Source organism: Egretta garzetta, unplaced genomic scaffold (genome assembly GCF_000687185.1).
Source record: "Egretta garzetta isolate BGI_Z169 unplaced genomic scaffold, ASM68718v1 scaffold293, whole genome shotgun sequence".
NCBI lineage: Eukaryota > Metazoa > Chordata > Aves > Pelecaniformes > Ardeidae > Egretta > Egretta garzetta.
This window is the reverse complement of record NW_009259318.1, coordinates 2,414,274-2,433,730: the sequence shown is the minus strand read 5'-3', so window position 1 is coordinate 2,433,730 and position 19,457 is coordinate 2,414,274. Positions and strand designations below refer to the sequence as shown.

The 19,457-nt window shown below is 35.8% G+C and overlaps 1 protein-coding gene across 1 annotated transcript in view; it reads left to right on the top strand.

Annotated features, from left to right (window-relative positions):
• The window catches only part of CCDC91 (coiled-coil domain containing 91), a 162,982-nt gene that overhangs the window by 115,845 nt on the left and 27,680 nt on the right, over positions 1–19,457 (top strand). Inside the window, exon 12 of the mRNA XM_009636535.2 lies at positions 9,104–9,217. Coding sequence (XP_009634830.1) covers positions 9,104–9,217 — 114 coding nt within the window. The remainder of the gene's footprint in view (positions 1–9,103; positions 9,218–19,457) is intronic.

The window sequence follows — 19,457 nt, the reverse complement described above, 5'->3', positions numbered from 1 at the left end:
CTTCAGAGTTTGCTTTTGTCTTTCTCGTCATTATTCTCTCTATTTATAGTATTTCTACTAGGAGATCAACTTTTACCTACAAAACATTCATGATATTGGCATCACTTTCCCTTCTCTTATGATGCATTTGTACTTGGGAGGATTTCCATGTGACATATAATATTAATTTAATTTCTTTAAATACATCCTCAAAACTCTTTTTATCTATTATATACAAAGCATTGAGTGCATTGCCTGTTAAGGGAAAACAAATTAGTATCAGTTTATCAGTCGTTGTCCATTTGTTATTTGTTTTATCTTACATATAGATTATGGAATCCTATGGGGTAGGCAGAGTTTGAAATACTCCATTTATTCTTTGTTTCTGAAGTACACAGCAAAATGGCATATTTGGTATTGCAATTCCAGGAATAACTTTGTTAGACTTTGTAGGTTTTTGATTGGGCGGGAGAGTGTTAATCTTTGGAAGAAAAAAGGGTATTTTTTTTCAGCAACAGGCTTGGACTACCCTAACATTGCTGTTCATGTTCAACATCTTGTGGACTCATACAAGAAGTTAGCAGGGGGGTGTGTGGGGGTTCAGTATCATGATTCCTACTCAAATAGGCTATCGATAATCTAGTACCACTTAATGTGCTGGAGAAGAACTTGCTCGTCAAAGGACATCTTCTCAAATTTCTATTGCTTTTATTATATGTTCAACTTTCAGTGGGGAGAGTTTGCTTATATTTCTCTTAAGAGGATATCCAACCACTATTATCAGTTTCACTTTCTTGTTTTTCCACCTTCTTGCTGAAACGTTAGTGTGTCCAGTGTTTATGGAGACCACAGTGATTCCATAAGGACACAGAAAAGCACTTTTCATTTAAAAAAAAAAAATAAATTGTATAATCTTGAGTGTGTGAGGAAGCATACAACTTAGTAGCACTGAGTGGAAAGAGATTCGTGCCATTAGGTTGGTTTATTTTTAATATGCTTGCAAAGTCTGGAAAAGGAATAGGACACTGCATGTGGACTTTAACCATGTCTGACTTCAGAAGTAGTTTGTAGTAGTTTATAACCACAGACGTTATAATTTGAGGGTTACTATTTTCTGAAAAACCACTAACATTGCATGCTGTGGTTGCATTTCCTAGATAAAATTTAGTACTGCCACCTGATCCTTGTGTGGAAACAAAAGAATTTTCCTATAAAATTGCAAACAGTCATATATCTTTTGTTTGGTTGGTTTTTTGGTTGTTGTTTTTTTGGTTTTTTTTTTTTGTTTGTTTGTTTGTTTTTAAATACTGACTGGAGTTCTCTGGTATATACAGTACACTGTTTTTTCTTTCTGTCTTCCTGCAGATATTGTGATTGCACGATTAGATATTGTGATTATGTGATTGTGATTCCTAATACATGGTTGAATATAATTTGTCAACTGAGTGCTTGAATAACTTTATTTTTTATTAGGTATTCTAACCTTCTAACTGGTGTCAAGCACACGTATGTAAAGTTCTGTGAAGAAGCTGGCTTTGTAACTATAATGGAATATGCAAGCCTCTGATCAGATATTTAAAAAACAAAAAAAAAGGTGGGGGTGGAGAACAGACTTTCACCTCAAGTGCAATTTGTGGAGTCCTCTTCCTCAGCTTCTTGTGGGAAACTGGGCTTTCCCATTTTCTTGAATCTATTAAAATAACACTAAGAGTCTCAAATAATGCTGTACCCTTTTTGGCTAAAGATGAAATAAGGGCCAATTTTTACTTTTGCAACCAAAATCAAAATTAGGATAAAATCTAAAGGTAGATACTGTGTAATAGGAAAAAGCGATGAAAGAGATGAAGGAAAAGTAAGCAGATATGTTGACAAGATGTACATGCGGCTAAGACTTTGTTAAACAGTAGTGATAGGTAATATCAGAATTTCAGTAATTTTCATATCAGATGATAATTTACTGTAATGACTGAAACAGAGCGAAGACAGATGGTGATTTTGAGAACTTAGAGGAGAGTACGTCGTGCAAGGTCATACAGAAGGAGTGAAGAGTCTTCACAGAAGGGAAAACTAGTATCACTGATTAATTTGAAGGACAGCACAAAAACACATGACTGAGTTGGTTAGGGGACTGGTTATTGTATGATTGCTTTTGGAAGCCTCCTGAAAACTGGATGGAAAGGATAAAAGTTCTTTCTTCCCAATTCATTGATACCACAGCAAAGCTGTCTTTTCGTAGTCTGGAGTGGTCTGTCATTGTTACACAGAGGTCTGTGTCTGCTCACGGTCAGCTACAAGTAAGGGACAGTCCTAACTAAATCAGCCATTTCAGTACTGTTGTTAGTGGTTGTAATGTCTGGTTTTTAAGACATAAGCCTGGGAAGAAAGCTGTGTGTTTTCTTCTACTGTTTCATTTCCCTGAATTCAGTGAGCAGGATTATGTTTAAACAGATATTCAAATCAGAGAAATAGAACCATATGATTCATCCTAAAGTATGGTTGGTGAAGTTTAATCGCCAAAAATAAGAATTGTTCTGGAGTATCACCAGGAGTCTGGTAAATACAGATGTTGGGATGAAGCCTAATAAAGTACGAGTCTTTGTCTACAATTATATGAGATTGTCCAATCTGATGGCTATATGATCTGTCTGATGAATTACCTTTGTCATAGTGGACTGTGACTGTTGAGATAACTTTCAGATGATAAGTATTGTTAATATTTATCTAAAATAGTGAGATTTCAGTTTCTATTTCATTATGTACCCTATATTAATTTTGTATTATGAAGTAAAAAATATTTATATATTTGGAAGATATATCAGTGCTTCTTTTGGTTAACTAGAATGTGGTACTTGAATTGTAGAATCATAAATCATTTAGGTTGGAAAAGACCCTCAAGATCTTCCAGTCCAACCGTTAACCTAACACTGCCAAGACCACCATTACACTATGGACCTAAGAGCCATGCCTACATGTTTTTTAAATACCTGTGAGGATGGGGACTCAACCGCTTCCCTGGGTAGCCTACTCCAATGCTTGTCAACCCTCTCAGTGAAGAAATTTTTCCTAATACCCGATTTAAACCTTCCCTGGTGCAACTTGAGGCCATTTCCTCTCATCTTATCTCATGTTACTTGGGCAAAGAGACCAATGCCCACCTCACTACAGCCTCCTTTCAGGTAGTTGTAGAGGGCAATAAGGTCTCCCTTCAGCCTTCTCTTCTCCAGACTAAACAACCTCAGTTCCCTCAGCTGCTCCTTCCGGGACTTGTGCTCCAGACCCTTCACCAGCTTTGTTGCTCTTATTTGAACATGCTACATGTCCTTCTTGTAGTGAGGGGCCCAAAACTGAACACAGTATTCAGTACAGGGGGAAAATTGCCTCCTTAGTCCTGCTAGCCTCACTATTCCTGATACAAGCCAGGATGCTATTGGCCCTCTTGGCCATCTGGGCACATTGCTGGCTCATATTCAGCTGGCTGTCCATAAGCACCCCCAGGCCCTTTTCCACTGCTTTTTCCACATCTTTCCAGCCACTCTTCCCCAAGCCTGTAGCATTGTGTAGGGTTGTTGTGACTCAGGTGCAGGACCTGGCACTTGGCCTTGTTGAACCTCATACAATTGACCTCAGCCCATCGATCCAGCCTGTCCAGGTCCCTCTGAAGAGTCTTCTTACCCTCAAGCAGATCAACACTCCTGCCCAACTTGGTGTCATCTGCAAGCTTACTGAGTATGCACTTGATTGCCTCATCCAGATCATTGATACAGATACTAAACAGAACTGTCCTCAGTACTAAGTCCTGGGGAACACCGCTTGTGTGCCAACTGGATTTAACTCCATTCACCACAACTCTTTGGGCCCAGCCATCCCATCAGTTTTCTGCCCAGTGAAGCGTACGCCTGTCCGAGCCATGAGCAGCCAGTTTCTCCAGGAGAATGCTGTGGGAAATGGTTTCAAAGGCTTTGCTAAAGTAAAGCTCTGTTTACTATGTTCTCTTAAAATTAAACCTAGTATGTGGTATGGCAATTGTTCTCACTCAAATTTTGAGTTGTCCACTGTGTAATTAGAAAATCTATATAAGACTAAAGAAAACACAGGGATTAAAGAATGGGGATAAGATAAAGAACATACTAGCTATTCCCAGTACCTTTTGGAATAGGTATTTGCTTTTTGAAATACTGGAATTTCGCAATATCCACTGGTTCAGGATTATTGAAATTTTTCTGAACTGCTGGATGCTGGTAATATATAGAAAAACTAAAATTTGTGCTGTAGAATGAGGCATTGAAAAGCAGTGAAGGACTTGGCTGAATTCTTAAATCTTGCAGGTTTTTTTAAGTTTCTATGGAAGCTAAGAGGACCTTTGGACATCCTTATTATAAAACTCTTTATAAGTATTATGAATGTGACAAAGGAAAAAGAAAATAAAGTAAAAAGCTAACGCAACTTCTTTATTTAATAGTATAGAAGTAAAGACTAATCTTTTGGTCCTGGTGGTAAAACAAATAAAGATATACAATGTTAGAAAAATAATGGGGTTTTTTTATCAACTTGTTGCTCTTGAAATAAGTATTGATAACAAAGAGTAAAAACTAGCATAGTTATGGTATGCTTTGCTTATTGCCTCAACTGGATGTTATACAACTTTGCTTTCAGTGTTATTTGTAACTGTATAGTCTTCAGAAAATTAATACTGGTCTTAATTTTGGGAAATTGCCATTATAAATGGAAAAGAATTCTTTCTGATATTATTTTTTCTGTTTTAATCTTGGTGTAATAAAATAGTTTTCCATAGAAGTGTTGCTAGTGGTTTCTGTTTTCTTGCATTTTTTTTAATAGACTTGTAGAATTTAATTGTATTTTTATTTGGACCTTTCTTCATATAGTATATCAAGTAGTATGAAATCAAGGAAAGTTAACATACTTTAATTGGTTGTAAGTATTTTATTGATGTAAAATTTTCTACATATTAAGATACAGCATCTTATCAGTTCTGCAATTTGCTTTTAAGATTTTAATGGGGTAAGTGATGGGATTTTTTTCCATTCTAATACGAGAGAATATTTTGGGACCTTATGAAAAATTAAGCTGGCATGAGAATACACTTAAGAGAACTTTATATTTCAATAATCTGTAAATTTCTGCTACTTTTTCTGTTAGTCTTGCCAGAGTTCTGTAGTGAAAGAGATTTTTGTCTCAGGATTTTTCTTTGATAAAATTAATTACATTAGAAAAAAACTGATAATCACTTTTCACAACTATGGTTTTCATATTTGCTGTACTCCAGAACAGTGGAGATGTACATAGTTGGCATTTCAAATTTGGGATTTTAGACTTTTTCTGTTATAAAGATAGCAAAAGTATAGTTTTGCAGAAACTATTCTGTTTTGGCTGAAAAGGAGTAATAGCTAAAGGTAAGAAATAGCACATTCTTTTTCAGTTGAAACACTTCCACTGAAGAGTCTTAAAAGATGGGGTTTGGTCCAATTCAGTGGTGGTGTTCTTCATTTGGTGCACTAATAGCGTATGGTAAAATGCCACTCATATATACAGATGAATTATATAATTCAGAAATATATTCTACTTCCAAAACCTTAGAATTCCACCTGTTCTCCAGAATGAATCCATTCAATACCATTGAGTTCCTGCAAAAATACTTTCTACAAAGAAGACAGAATTGTAAAGGACCAAGAATGCAGAAGTTAGCATTCTGAGATTCTGTATTTAAAGCAGGTCTCACTGTAGGCTGATGAATGTTAAACCAGTAAAGAAAACAATAAAATAGTTGTCATACTACGTCACAAAATGTTTGTAAAGTTATTTATTTCTCCTTATGTTAGTCGTTATTCCCATGTAAATAAGTATAGTGCTTTAACTGAATACTTTAAATCAAATGCTTAAGTACTACACCAAAGTAACTGATTTTGTCTAAGCCTGACAGTTTATATACAAGGTAGACTAAGTCATTTTAATCAGAGCCTGAAAGCCTATGAATAATTAAATCAAAAAAAATAAATTAAGCTATCCTTGATTTTTATTTCTTTTTACTGAAGTGGTGAAAAATGTCTTTAGTTGTATTTTCTGTGTACGAACTGTGTTGCTTAGTAGGCATTATTCTGATGTAATATTTATCTAATAACAGCAATAAAAATTTAGGATTTAGTTAATAACGGCAGTGTGCCCAGGTGGCCAAGAAGGCCAATGGCATCCTGGCTTGTATCAGGAATAGTGTGGCCAGCAGGAGAAGGGAATTGATCATGCCCCTGTACTCAGCACCTCTGAGACTGCAGCTTGAATACTGTGTTCAGTTTTGGGCTCCTCACTACAAGAAGGACATTGAGGTGCTGCAGCATATCCGAATAAGAGCAGCAAAGCTGGTGAGGAGCCTGGAGCACCAGTCTTATGAGGAGCAGCTGAGGGAACTGGGGTTGCTTAGCCTGGAGTAAAGGAGGCTGAGGGAGACCTTATCACCCTCTACAACTACCTGAAAGGAAGTTGTATTGAGGTGGGTGTTTGTCTCTTCTCCCAAGTGACAAGCAATAGGGTGAGAGGAAATGGCCTCAAGGTGCGCCAGGGAAGGTTGAGATTAGATAATAGGAGAAACTTCTTCACTGAGAGGGTTTCCAAGCATTGGAGCAGGCTACCTAGGGAAATTATCGAGTCACTGTCCCTGGAGGTATTTAAAAGATGGGTGGATGAGGTGCTTAGAGACATGCTTTAGTAGTGGACAGGTATGGATGGACTCAGTGATCTTAAAGGTTGTCAAGCATTGGAGCAGGCTGCCCAGAGAATTGGTTGAGTCCCCATCCCCACAGGTATTTAAAAGACATGCATGCATGGCTCTTAGGGCCATGGTGTAGTGGTGGTCTTGGTAGTGTTAGGTTAACGGTTGGACTGGAAGATCTTGAGGGTCTTTTCCAACTTAAATGATTCTATGATCCTATGGATGATGGATCATATCTGACAGTGTAGCATATAGCAAAAGAAAGAGTTTGAACTTGTTTATGCCTTTGGTCCTTGGCCAGTAAAGGTTGAGGGGTGGGAGGGAGAGAAAAAGAAAAAAAAAAGGAAAAATGAAAGAGTAGACCAACCTTCCCCACTCCCACAAATCCAAGTTGGAAATTTGTGTCATAAAATGCTTGTATTACTCTGTAGTCAAGCAAACCTCTAGAGAAATCTTTTCAGCACCTGCTAGTAATGCACTTTTATGTCTAATTAGCAAACAGTAATAAAGATGGTCCAAGTATATTTACTTTTCATTTTTAAAAAGTTTTGAGTGAAAAAAAAAAAATGTGTGAATAAATACACTAGAATTTCTGGCATGTTCTTTTTTGAACCATTGTTTTTTCCATTGCTGGATTGCTTTGAGTTTTGGGAAAGTCTGCCCTTAGAGGAAAATTGAGATTCTTCTTTTCCATATACTGCCCTCCAAACCCTCCCTTAGAGCAACTGCAACATGGCCTCAATGGCTATCTGTTTTGCTTACCCATTTATTTTGTTATGCGCTGGATCCCTAGTTCACCTATCTCTGTGGTGCATGGCTGCAGTGCAATAAGAGAGGAGGTGAATTTATGCCCATAGAAAAATAATTTAACAATGTTATTTACAATTCCTTTTAGTATTGCAACAGGTATCAGATTTTTTTCTCTAATTTTCATGCATGAAAGACCATGGAGCTTCTTACAGAAAAAAAAAATCAAAATAATTTTTTTTTTTTAAAGAAAAAATATTTCTGGATAGCTATAAAGAATAGAAGTATGCTATATTTTTATTCTTTAAAAAGAAAAATTAATTGCATCCTATGAAATTGTTATTAGATGTTGTTAATAGAATTGTGTTTCACAGATCATTGTTTCATTCTGCAGGAGTATCACTAGTGTTTCTGCTACTGCCACTTTTGAATATCTAGCACAAAAGCATAGGAATTGCAAAGGCCACAACCTGATTTATGAGACACTCTAGGTCTCCCTCTTGGTCTCCTCTCCAAATCATTTAACATTGTGTGATTATTTTTAATGGATATTTTGTTGTTTTCTAAAAATGTTACATTTTTGTGTGGTTAGTTTTCAGGAATCTTTTGTTTATTCACTTCCTTTTCTTTAATTTTGGAAACAAAACACTTGGCTAAATAATCTTATTACTTATTTCATGAGTGGCTTTGGGACTTAAGTTTTAGGAGAGTGACTTTTGTCCAGGAATTTGTTTCCTGAGCTGATAAATTACACAGAGAAGTTGTACTGGGGGTGACAGAGATGTTTTAAGCAGCGGTTCATGGCTTTCTCTACTGTGATGCATTTCTAGTACTGAATCAGATTTGATGTAGGGTAATGCTAATCTGGGGGTGTTTTTGCTGTTGGTTTTTACTGCTGTGTACAGAATGACCCTGGCATTTCCCAAGGTTTGGAAACAAATTTATTGTTATTAGGACTCTGGTTAATGTGATGTTAGAACAGCCCTTATGTAATTTCTCAACAGCCATGCAGTATAGAGAAAAGGAGGCTTAGCGGCAACCTCATTGCTCTCTACAGCTTCCTGAGGAGGGGAAGTCAAGAGGGAGGTGCTGAGCTCTTCTCCCTTGTATCCAGTGCCAGGACACATTGGGAATGGCTCAAAGCTGCTCCAGGAGAGGTTCAGACTGGACGTTAGGAAACGTTTCTTTTCTGAGAGGGTGGTCAGACACCAGAACAGGCTTCCTAGAGACGTGGTCGATGCCCCAAGCTTGTCAGTGTTTAAGAGGCATTTCGACAATACCTGTAACAGCATGCTTTAACTTTTGGTCAGTCCTGAAGTCCTCAGGCAGTCCTCAATGATCATTGTAGGTTCCTTCCAACTGGAACTATTCTATTCTATTAAATTTTATTAATGGCAACTAGTACGTCCCTGCTTCTGTTGGAATGTAACATCTGTGTTTCTTCCTTTTTTTCTGCTCTTGGAGAGTGTTATGTATCTATTAACACAGCTTTAAAGTGACTATTTCACTCTTCTTTAAGCCCTTTAGTGATCAAAGCACTGAATTGAGAAAGGAGTGTGGTCATGATACCGTTTTAGTAGGAAGGAAAGGGATGACCTGCATTACATTTGTGAAATACTTTTAATATTTACATTTACATGTTTTCCTTTTAAAAAGGAAATTGTCAAGGAAGCATTAATGGAGGAGCAAAAACGAAGTGAAAAGGCAATCGAAGAAGCAGTGAAAAGGACAAGAGAGGAACTGATGGAATATATTAAAGAGCAGAAAAGGGTGAGTTACCAGTGGCTAATGGGTTTCACTTCATGCAGTGAGCAATTGGTGAAGTTTATTAATCCTGTAACCTGTATTAAAGTACACAAGGAAACAGAACCAGGAGTTATGTTTTCAGATTTGTCACTCCTTTTTTCAAACAATTTGTTATTATGATAAATTTCTTCATGCATATTTATAGAATGTTAAGTTCATCACAAACTGAAAAGCAGAAATAAATACACTGTTTGAAATGTATGGTATTTCTTACTACAGTAACTTACAGATGGGGCGTAAATGCAGTCTGTCAAATTCAAATTGTGATATGAGTTCAGTTCATTGAAAGTGTTTCAGTATCAATATTTTATATTCACAAGTGAACTTTATTGTGCAGTGTGCATGCACACAAAGGTCATTAACTTTTCCTCTCAACCCATGTTATATGACAGCCTGAAAATATATTGGTATTCTGTTGAGCATGCTTTATAGACAGTGCACTGGTTTGTTATGAAATGTTGTAATGTTCTGAAACTTGGTTTCAGGTATTCTGTTAATGCTATATATTTGCAGTTTAATGCTTGTGTATAAACAGTAAAATGTAACTTAAAAGACGGTTTGATTCACTTTCAGTAGGAGGAGAAAAAATTAACACATTTCTCCTCTTTGAGGCTCTTTATAAAAATCTAAAAAAAAAATAAATTAAAAAACCTTTTTCATATGGTGGTAGCAGCCAGAGATCAAATTCTGTTATTTCAGTATGCTCAATAAACAAAATCATTAAGCTTGATTCTAATTGGTAATGTTATCCTGAGAAGGAAGTAGAAATAATGTGTTTGGCCTCTTCTGTTCCCCGCTTTTATGGACTTATTATTTATATATTTATTATTAGATATTTAGTATGGGAAATAGGATTTAACTTCAAAAGTTTCACTCTACTACTAGTTGAGATTCGTATTGGACGAGCTCTCTTCCATTATGCTGTGTGTGGAGAAGTTAACATTTGGTAGTATGGGTCTTATTGGCAAAGACATTTAAACAGATGTCCTTGGAAGACACGACACATAAGGATTTTTGAGCTTGTTTGTATCTGAAGTTGGTCTTTTACACAGAATAAGCTGTGAAGAAAGTGAAAATAGGTCTACTATTAAAATAACTTGTATCATAAATAAATTCATCAGTAGGACCACTACTGCAGATCATCTAGCCCATCTAATGCAGACTCCTCCTCACTGTTGACAGCTAGATCACACCATTTTGAATTGACAGTAATTTCCTGCAGGCACTTCAATAGCAACTCATCTGTCCTTAATCTCTTAGGTTTCCATTTGCATCAGGAATGGAGACTTTCTTCCATTTTATTTCCACGTACACACAGTTGGAGCTCATTGCCGTTTTTCCATTGACAGAATACTGTTAGTCTGTCTTGTCCTTGTGAAGTTTTCACAAATGAGTGAAACAACGTAAATATCATCTTCAAAGAAATAAAATCCTCTTTGGTTTATCTAGTAGGAGCATCATTTCTATTCATTCCATAGAGTTCTTGAATATCAAAGTATTTCAGTCGACTTTTTTCCATTATTAATTGATTGACACACATTTCCATTCATTTAAAAAAAAAAAAAAACATATGTAAGGACAGCTAGCTTTTTCTGGGGTAAGATTTATAAAGCCTGTCTGTATTTAAGTTGAGAGTAGAAGATGTTTTTAACTACAAATCGTTTGGCATGATAGCTTTTATATGATTACATAAGAGGCAGAGTAAATGGACCTTGGTCAAAGCCCATACACCTGTCAGAGTAATAAATATACTTTATGGACTATACTAAGAAGTAGCAGCTTATGGAAGGAATTCCTAGAAGGAACTGGGGGAAAATGCCTCGCTTTCCTGGCTGAGATTCAGTGATGGTTTTGGGGTGGTTTTTTGAGTGACAGGGAAAGTCCCAGTTAACACACTTGCAAAGGCAGTGTGCGCTGCATATGTTTCATCATTGGTTTGAAGATAAGCATGTAGAATCCTTCAAACCACAGGACATGGGCACAACAGTATTTGTACTTGATTAGAAGTGGTTAAGTGCTTCAGGAAAAGACTGATAAACAGATTCTTATCCAGTTTATTTTGTAATAATACAAAGTACATTTCATCCCTCATGGTAAATGTAATATATACCAGTTTTCAAAGTAGCTTATAACTTGCTTAGTCATTTATTCCATTAAAGCTTTCTTTTAATAGAAGTGTAATAGTTGTGATATCAGTTTAAGTAAATCAATTATGTATTTGCTACAAATATTTTAATGAGAATTTACAGTTGTATTTGTACTTCACTTCTTAGAAGAATATCTATAACAGCTTATAAAAGTTGGATCTGGCAATCCCCCAAGTTTTGCAGTACATTATAAATGTAGGCCAGCATTATAGTGTACTATATGTAATAGTAAATATTTATGTTGAGTTAGAAAGAATTGTGAATGAGTCTTTTGAAAAATCAATTGGTCTAATAATTATTTGTAGAAATCATTTGTGTCAACATAATATATACATTGAAAGTAAACCATAGAAATCTGTTGCAGTTCCAAAACTGACTTAAGTTATATACTAGCTATGCTAATGCTAAAATAGTGGTTACTTTTGAGATCCAAGATGCTATACGATTTAAGTGCTCAGAGACCTACCAACCACAAATCCAACATATTAGCAACCTATGTACCACTTAACAGTCGCTTAGTATATGGGACATATGCATGGGAATTTTTGAATTAGTACAAAGTTACTTAGCAAAAAGCAAGAAATTTATGTTCCTTTGTCCTTACGCAGCACATTTCAAGCGTTTTCTCTCCTGATCAGTAATCTTTCAATGGGAGTTTTTTAGCACTGAGGAAACTAGATGTCCTGTCTTTGATAAAATTCTTATCTAAATAATTTAAAATGTCATATGCATCATTTTTTTCCATACCTAGGGTGTGTATAGATCCACCATATTTTAAAGCCTTTCACAGGTAAATAACACTTAAACTAAGTAGTTTTGCACATATGTTTGACATTGAATGCGACTCATTTGTGGGTAACAGTACCAGTGAAACAAAAAGTGATTTCTGGTCTCTTTGTTCGTATTTTCTCATGTGCAAACAAGCAAATTTCAATGCATTTTTTTTTAATGCTAAAAATGAGACGTTGTTAAGATTAAAGTTAAGAGGAAGAAATGGAAAGTAAAGCAACAATATCATCAGGTTGAAATGCCCAACATAAGATAAGAACAAACATAATGTGCTCTGTATTCGCGCCAAAGTCTCCAAAGCTAGTGGAGGATTTGTTAGCAATTCTTCACCTTCAGTTAAAGGACACTGCAAGCTAAAACAAAAAAGTGATGACCACCTGTATTTTTGCGCAATAAATGAAAGATGGGCAATGCATTGTTGTTATGCCTTTTTCATGATTCAAATATAATCCCAAGTTTTTAAAGATATACAGCACTATATTGGCAACAGTTCAACTTACGTACTGCAATCTTAGTTTTATTTTATCTGTTCTATATTAAATGAAGAATTTTATACTAGAAAAATGCTTTTTATGTTGCCACAGGTAACATCTCAAGAATCTGGATATCTAAGATATGAAGGAAATTTCAGTCAGGAATTTGACTGTTTATTATCTCATGATTATTTCCTAACTGCCACCATTCCAAAGCGTACTTCAAAACTGAAATAGAATGAGACTGTCATATCTTTTCAAAGACATCTTCCATAGCTATCAAACTTGTAGAGGTTTACATAAACATTCATAACACCTTGAAGAACTCTTCTGAGTCAAATTTGAATACTCTTGCTACAACTATTAGCCAGACTTGCTTTGTGTCTAGCAAAGGTACATCCATGTTATATCCAGAAAATTATCTTTATTAATTGCCTGAAGGTGTATTTGACCTTCTAAAATTTATATGTCCTTGTTTGCATATAAGTATCAGGATGGCAAAACAATGCTTTACCTTTCTGCTAGTGAGGTGGGAAATGAGGGGAGATAAGTAAAAAAGGAGATAGGCACTGAAGTATGATTAAATGGCAAGGCACTACTTTCGCTTTTGTCATAAAAATAAATGTTATTCTTGGTTTGTATCCAGCGCATGGAAACAGTGCAGTATTGTGTGCCACCTCTATCCATGAGACATGGATGCAGAGGGAAGCAAAATCTTCCAGTTTGGTTAGAGTGAGTTACGAGTAAGGAAGCACTTGTCCATGAGTATCCAAAGTCTATCCATTTTGATGTCAGCTCAAGATTCACAAACTTATTTGTCAGTTTTGTCTTTTGTTGCCTGATGTTCATGATCCTATAACCTCTGGCCCTGCATTGTGGTCTGCCCTGGTTTCAGCTGGGACAGAGTTAATTTTCTTCCTAGAAAAATCTGACTGCTCTGAAAACAGCCAGCACTGTGGCAGGCCCCAGCACGTTAAGTACCCCAAGATACAATGGATCACATAGGCCAGCCATTGAGGCTTACTTGTGCCCGTGTTACTGATTGGACTGGGAAGCATTTATCAGCTTTTTGCATTAATTCTTTAAAAATTCTGTTGTGTGTTTTTATAATGAATGTGTGTGAAGGGGTTCCTCATTATTAGGTGGAACAGCTCTGGGTTTTTTTTAAGAGTTAAGAGTTTTGTTTTACTAAAACATCATGCTGATGTGGTAGCATACATTTGCTTGTTTGTATGTAGGCTCTTAGGTGTACGTGTGTGTATATATTCATATTTGTATTTATTACCTGAAGATCAGTACAAGAAGTAGAGTCTAATGGCATGTAAATTATGCCCTTGTATTACAATTCCCAAACTGTGATCCCTGCACTATGAAACAGTGGCATAGCAGTGCCCTACCACTGACCTGTAGAACTGTATTGGTTTTGTAATATATTTGGTTAAAGACTTGATTAATACGTACATGATGCTCTGTTAGGAATATAAAGACAGGCTAGGGCCATCCCTGCTCCAGTTTGTATGGACTTCATCTGGGGCTTTGGCCCATTCACTGAGTGCTCTTTGCTTCAGTTTGCCAGTGCTGAATTATGTGAATATAAACATAGCTTTGTCCCAAACTGCAAGAATTTTCACATCTGTTGTTTGCTTCTGTGTGCAATGTAGTTAAAAGATTGACTGAAATTTTGGAGGTACGTTAAAAGTGTTCCAAATATGTGAAGAACAAAAGTAGTATGTTAACTTCCTGTGTAAAGTAATGTGAGGACAACACCTTTGCCCTAGTCATTTGCTTACATTCTGTCTCCTTTCACTGATCCAAAATGTGAAGAAAATGAGGTGCAGCCTACACCAGATGCACCAGTCCCTGAAGCTGTAGAGTGGAAGATAGGAATCGTTATAAGGTAGTAAAGTTGAATTTTCAGAATCTATTGGTCTGAGAGAAGCCAAGCCAGCTGATTTACAGGAGTGATGGTTAATTTCTGAACAGGAAATAAGCTTGAAGATAAATTGTAAAATAGCAGGAAAATAGTATCTGAATAAAGTAAAGTCAATATTGGGGTATATTAATATCCCCAGCTTCTTAATCTTACTTTGACGTAATGAAGGCATTCCTAAAGGCCATGTTTTGTCCTTTTCTTTGTATTCAGAACTACAGATTTTTCTTTTTACACAGTTGAATTCAGTGCCTGCTGTTCTATGAAGACAATGTGAATTTTGGTCTATTCAGGGTTTTCAAATGAAATAGTTGAGATCGTCAATGCCAACAACTAAGTCAGGATTTTTTAATTTTTTTTTTTTAATATTTTAGCTAGGTAGTCACACAACAAGTTGTGTTTCTAGCAGGTGAAATGGTGCATGGATCCAACTGCATTCCAGCAGTAAAACATACTGGGAAGTAAATGTTTCCCTATGAATTATAGAATAGAATATTTCAGTTGGAAGGGACCTACAGTGATCATCTAGTCCAACTGCCTCTAGTCCAACTGCCTATACATTCCTTTACTAATTTCTTTGAGGCTTTATATACTGTAGCTGCATATAGAATAAAGAAAAAGATGGGCATTCAGTATGTTATTAGTATTTATACTTAATTAGCTTCTGTGTATTTTTTGTTTTCCTTTCCTATTGGTTGCATATACTAGTATCATTAAACTTATCATGAGCCAAATGTCTGCTGTACAGTAGCTAGGGAAAAAAAACTAATGTTGTATTCCCCTGCAATAAATATGAAAGAAAAGTAGATTACCTCTTACCTTTTGGTCTAGTTGTCCAAATGGACTATCCAGTGGAAAATATCCTTGTAGGACCTCATCCTGAAAAACTATGTTTGCATACTTTATGTACTGTAATTGATCCTGTTTACTTCGGATGGCATGAACTGTAAAACTTTGGCATAAAAATTAATTCAGTTTCAGACAAAGAAAATCTAGAAGTGATCTCACACTCAATTCACTGCTATATATTTAATGTTTAAATTGCTACTTTCTGTTCAAGTCTCAAACTATGAATGTAGACTTGGTGAGTTCCAGGAAAAGACTAATTATGGTTTTGTATGCAGGTAAGTTACAATTACTGTTAAATTTATTAATTCTAAAGAAGGTGTATCACATCTTAAAATTAACAACTGAAATGCAAGCAGGCTTCACTTTTCCAGAAGCATTGTGTATTTAAAAAACAAAATAAGACCAATTCAGTTGTTTCTCAAAATCAGAAAGTACCAAATGAATTCAGTAAAAAAAAAATGTGGTAAAACTATTGCCAGTGTAAGTCTACTACTACACATTCCTGATGAAGATTAGTGAATTTAAAGTCTTGTAGGGGAGTGAAAGAACAGTAGGAAATACGAAGTTTGATTTTTAAGGTCAAATTCAAACTGAGTTTATTCTGAAAGGTATGAAGTATATGCTCTGAAACAGTCTAACCTACTGCATCTCGGGATTCAAAAGACAACTTAGTTTCTATCGCAGTCTCTCATTAGTCTTTCATCGGGGAGAACTGAAACAAGAATACCATAGTTTAGCCATACACCACAAAAACTGGCCTAGCAATTTAGTAATTACTGACTAAAAAATGATATTTCACAAGTCCAGGGTTTGTTTAAAAACCATGCAGTGATGGTTGTCGGGTTTCTGTTCATTCTGTGTCAGATTCTCTGATCTTGCAGATTGGCTTCTGAAAGCACTTTTATTTATAACTAGGTCTTCTGGAATAGGAAGGTTATAACACTGGAATGGACTTCTTGGGTTATCAAATCAATCTTTTGCCATTACTTGTAACTCCTTTCCCAAGTGGTCATAGAAGTATCATTTTGGAGCACTTAGAGTAGTCCTTTTCTGGTTTATGGCATGAACTGTGTTAGGAATCGGTCAGTTCATAAATTTGCCATTCAAATGGAGATACTGTAGGGGCCAGGATGATCCTTGGCAGCGTGAGATTTATTTTTGCCTAACATCTTTTCCAGCCTAGTTCTCTGGTCACAAGGCCAACAACTTCTCACTTCTGCTTCTTTACTGCTTTCTTCAGTAGAGGGTCATTGAGTCGTAGCAGTGTGGTTACTACTTTCCCAGTAGTTGGTATTTCTGCCCATTTTATATATCTGTCAGAGTATTAGGAGACAAAATAAAACAGTATTAATAATTTTGTGTTAGTGTGTTCTGCATCCATACAGAGCAATTAAAATGTGGTCACAAAGTTGAGAGGTTTTTGCCCTTCTAAGTTGTGTTCTCTTCTGTAATGTGGCCTTAGTGTAATTGTTCATTATTTTTGCATATGGAATTGTTTGGAAATATTTCCTATAATCATTAATGAAGAGGTTCATGATCCTTTTTGCATATGGAGCTTTCTCCAGTACCCCTTTAAATAAACAGTAAAAGTCCATTTGATTTTGGTGTGAATACAAGTGCCTCAAAAATGTCAGCTTTATCCTGGAGCATAGAACTTGAATTGAATTTTCCTAGTTATTCTGCAGGAATTCTTACTCTTTGAGTTATCAATTTTGGGGTTTTTACTGTTGGGTCATTTGACATTTTAAATAATTTAATTACTTGGATTTTTTTTTATCTTTATGGTTATTTTTTCATATTAGATTTTGTATAAGAAATTTATGCACTGTTTTCTCTTTGTGCTTAATTTTTTTTCCCATTCCTGTGGTTGACTTTTTAATGTCTACAGAACTGTTCATTTTGTGTTTTAAAATAATTATTTCCAGTAGCGTCAAATAAATAATTGCGCTGGGTTTTCTCTGAAACAGATGTTTGGCACTTGCAAAGATGCAAGTTAATAGTTTCCATTAGCTTCAATTTTATTGGAATTTCTTGTTAAAAAAAAAAATCATCATATGGTTTTGTTTTCTGCATGTTTTATGAGGAAGCAGTAGTACACAAGACCATGTCTTGGGTTTACACCCTACTTTGTATTTGACCTGATCTTTTATGCAGTTGAAACACTTAAGTAAAGGTTACATTTTTTTTCTTTACTTGCCGTGTGGACACGGTTGAATTTTCCTTCATCATGTTGACGGTTTTGATTCTATTGTATTGTAAAAGTATTCTTTATAAAAACCAAGGAAAAATACAGACATTCATAAGTGTTTGTCTCTTAAGCTAGGTGCTGTATTATCGGTTCCAAGATGTTCCTGTGATCTCATTTTACCGGAAGCCTCAAAACTGCTATCTTCTAACTGGGTCAACACAAAAGAGTCTTCTGATCATACAGTTCATTCTGTTTGCATGCAAACACATTTGCTTTCAAACACTGCATCATACAATTAATTCATGAAATCCTACAATTAACAGTACTTAAAATATAATATTAATGATTATAAAGTGGTCTAGTGAATATGGTTAGAAGATGTCACCTGCGAAACAAGCAAGAAGATATACTTCTTCCCATAATACGGAACTCCTTGCCACCAGATGTTGTAGATGCTAAAAGCCTAAATGGTTCTTTTTTTTTAAGAAAAAAAAAAAAAAAAGACTAGACAAATTTATTGGAAGAAAATTCCATCAAGAGCTGTTAAATGCAAACATATTTTCCTCTGGCTAAGATAGTAACTGAGTCAGTGCATGCTTCTCCTGTTATGCTCTCTTCTACATACTTGCTGTTTGCCACTGGTAAAGATAGATGCTGCGCTAGATGGGCATTGGTCTGACATACTGGCATGTTGCATACAGCCTGTTCTTATGTTCTTGTTATGAAAAGAAAGTGAATAGAGAGTAAAAATGCATGACTTTATTTAAAAAAAAAAAAAAACCCAAACCCAAACACAAGGTGATGTCTGTAAGAAATGCCAAATCCACTGGCTGAGTGCTACATCATGGGGAAGTACAAAAGGAGGCACTTGGTTGTTTTCCATTTCCTAAAGGGGACCAGTGTACTAGCAGCAGAAGCAGCTACCACATTTGTATGACTACCTCTGGCTCATGTATGGTTTGTTGCCTCGGTACTAAATATGGATATTTCTGATCTGAGTTCTTATTTTGGCATATGTGCAATCAAGTCTTCTGTGTCTACCAGACAAGAAAAAAAAAAGAATGATTTTTGGAAAGTGGTAGGATGCTAAAAATTAAATTATGACTCAAGGTCTAATTCCGAATATTTCTGCTTTTAATTGTCTCAAGAAGCTTGGAGAACTGAGCTCTTAATAAATCCATTATGCTTTCATGTCATGAAATACATACGTGGACTTCATTAAGAATTTTTTTAAATTAAATTATGAAAATAAAACCTGGTACTTAAAAGTAAAAACTACTTGTGATATACACGCCTTCAGCATATCATCCAGGCCAGGAAAGTCCAATGTTACTTTCAAGCGTTTCTGTAAACATTTTTAGGAATGAAAATGAATAACAATGTCAAAAGGTTATCAGTTTGACAGCTTGTTTTAGATACTGTATTTTCCTGGAATACATTTTTATGTGAAACATACATCTTGTTAGGCAATGTAAATGAGATTTACTTTGAAACAGAAGGCAACATCTCTGACCAACTCTATGAACCTGTGTTTGGGAGGATTAACATGAGTGTTTGTCCTGGTTTCAGCTGGGATAGAGTTAATTTTCTTCATGGTAGCTAGCGTAGTGCTGTGTTTTGGATTTAGTACCAGAAGAATGTTGATAACACACTGATGTTTTTAGCTGTTGCCAAGTAGTGCTCAGACTACTCAAGGACTTTTTGAGCTTCTCCTGCTCGGCCAGGTGCATAACAAGCTGGGAGTACAGCACAGCTAGGACAGCTAACCCAAACTGACCAAAGAGCTATTCCATACCATATAATGTCATGCTCGGGGGGGGGTGGGAGG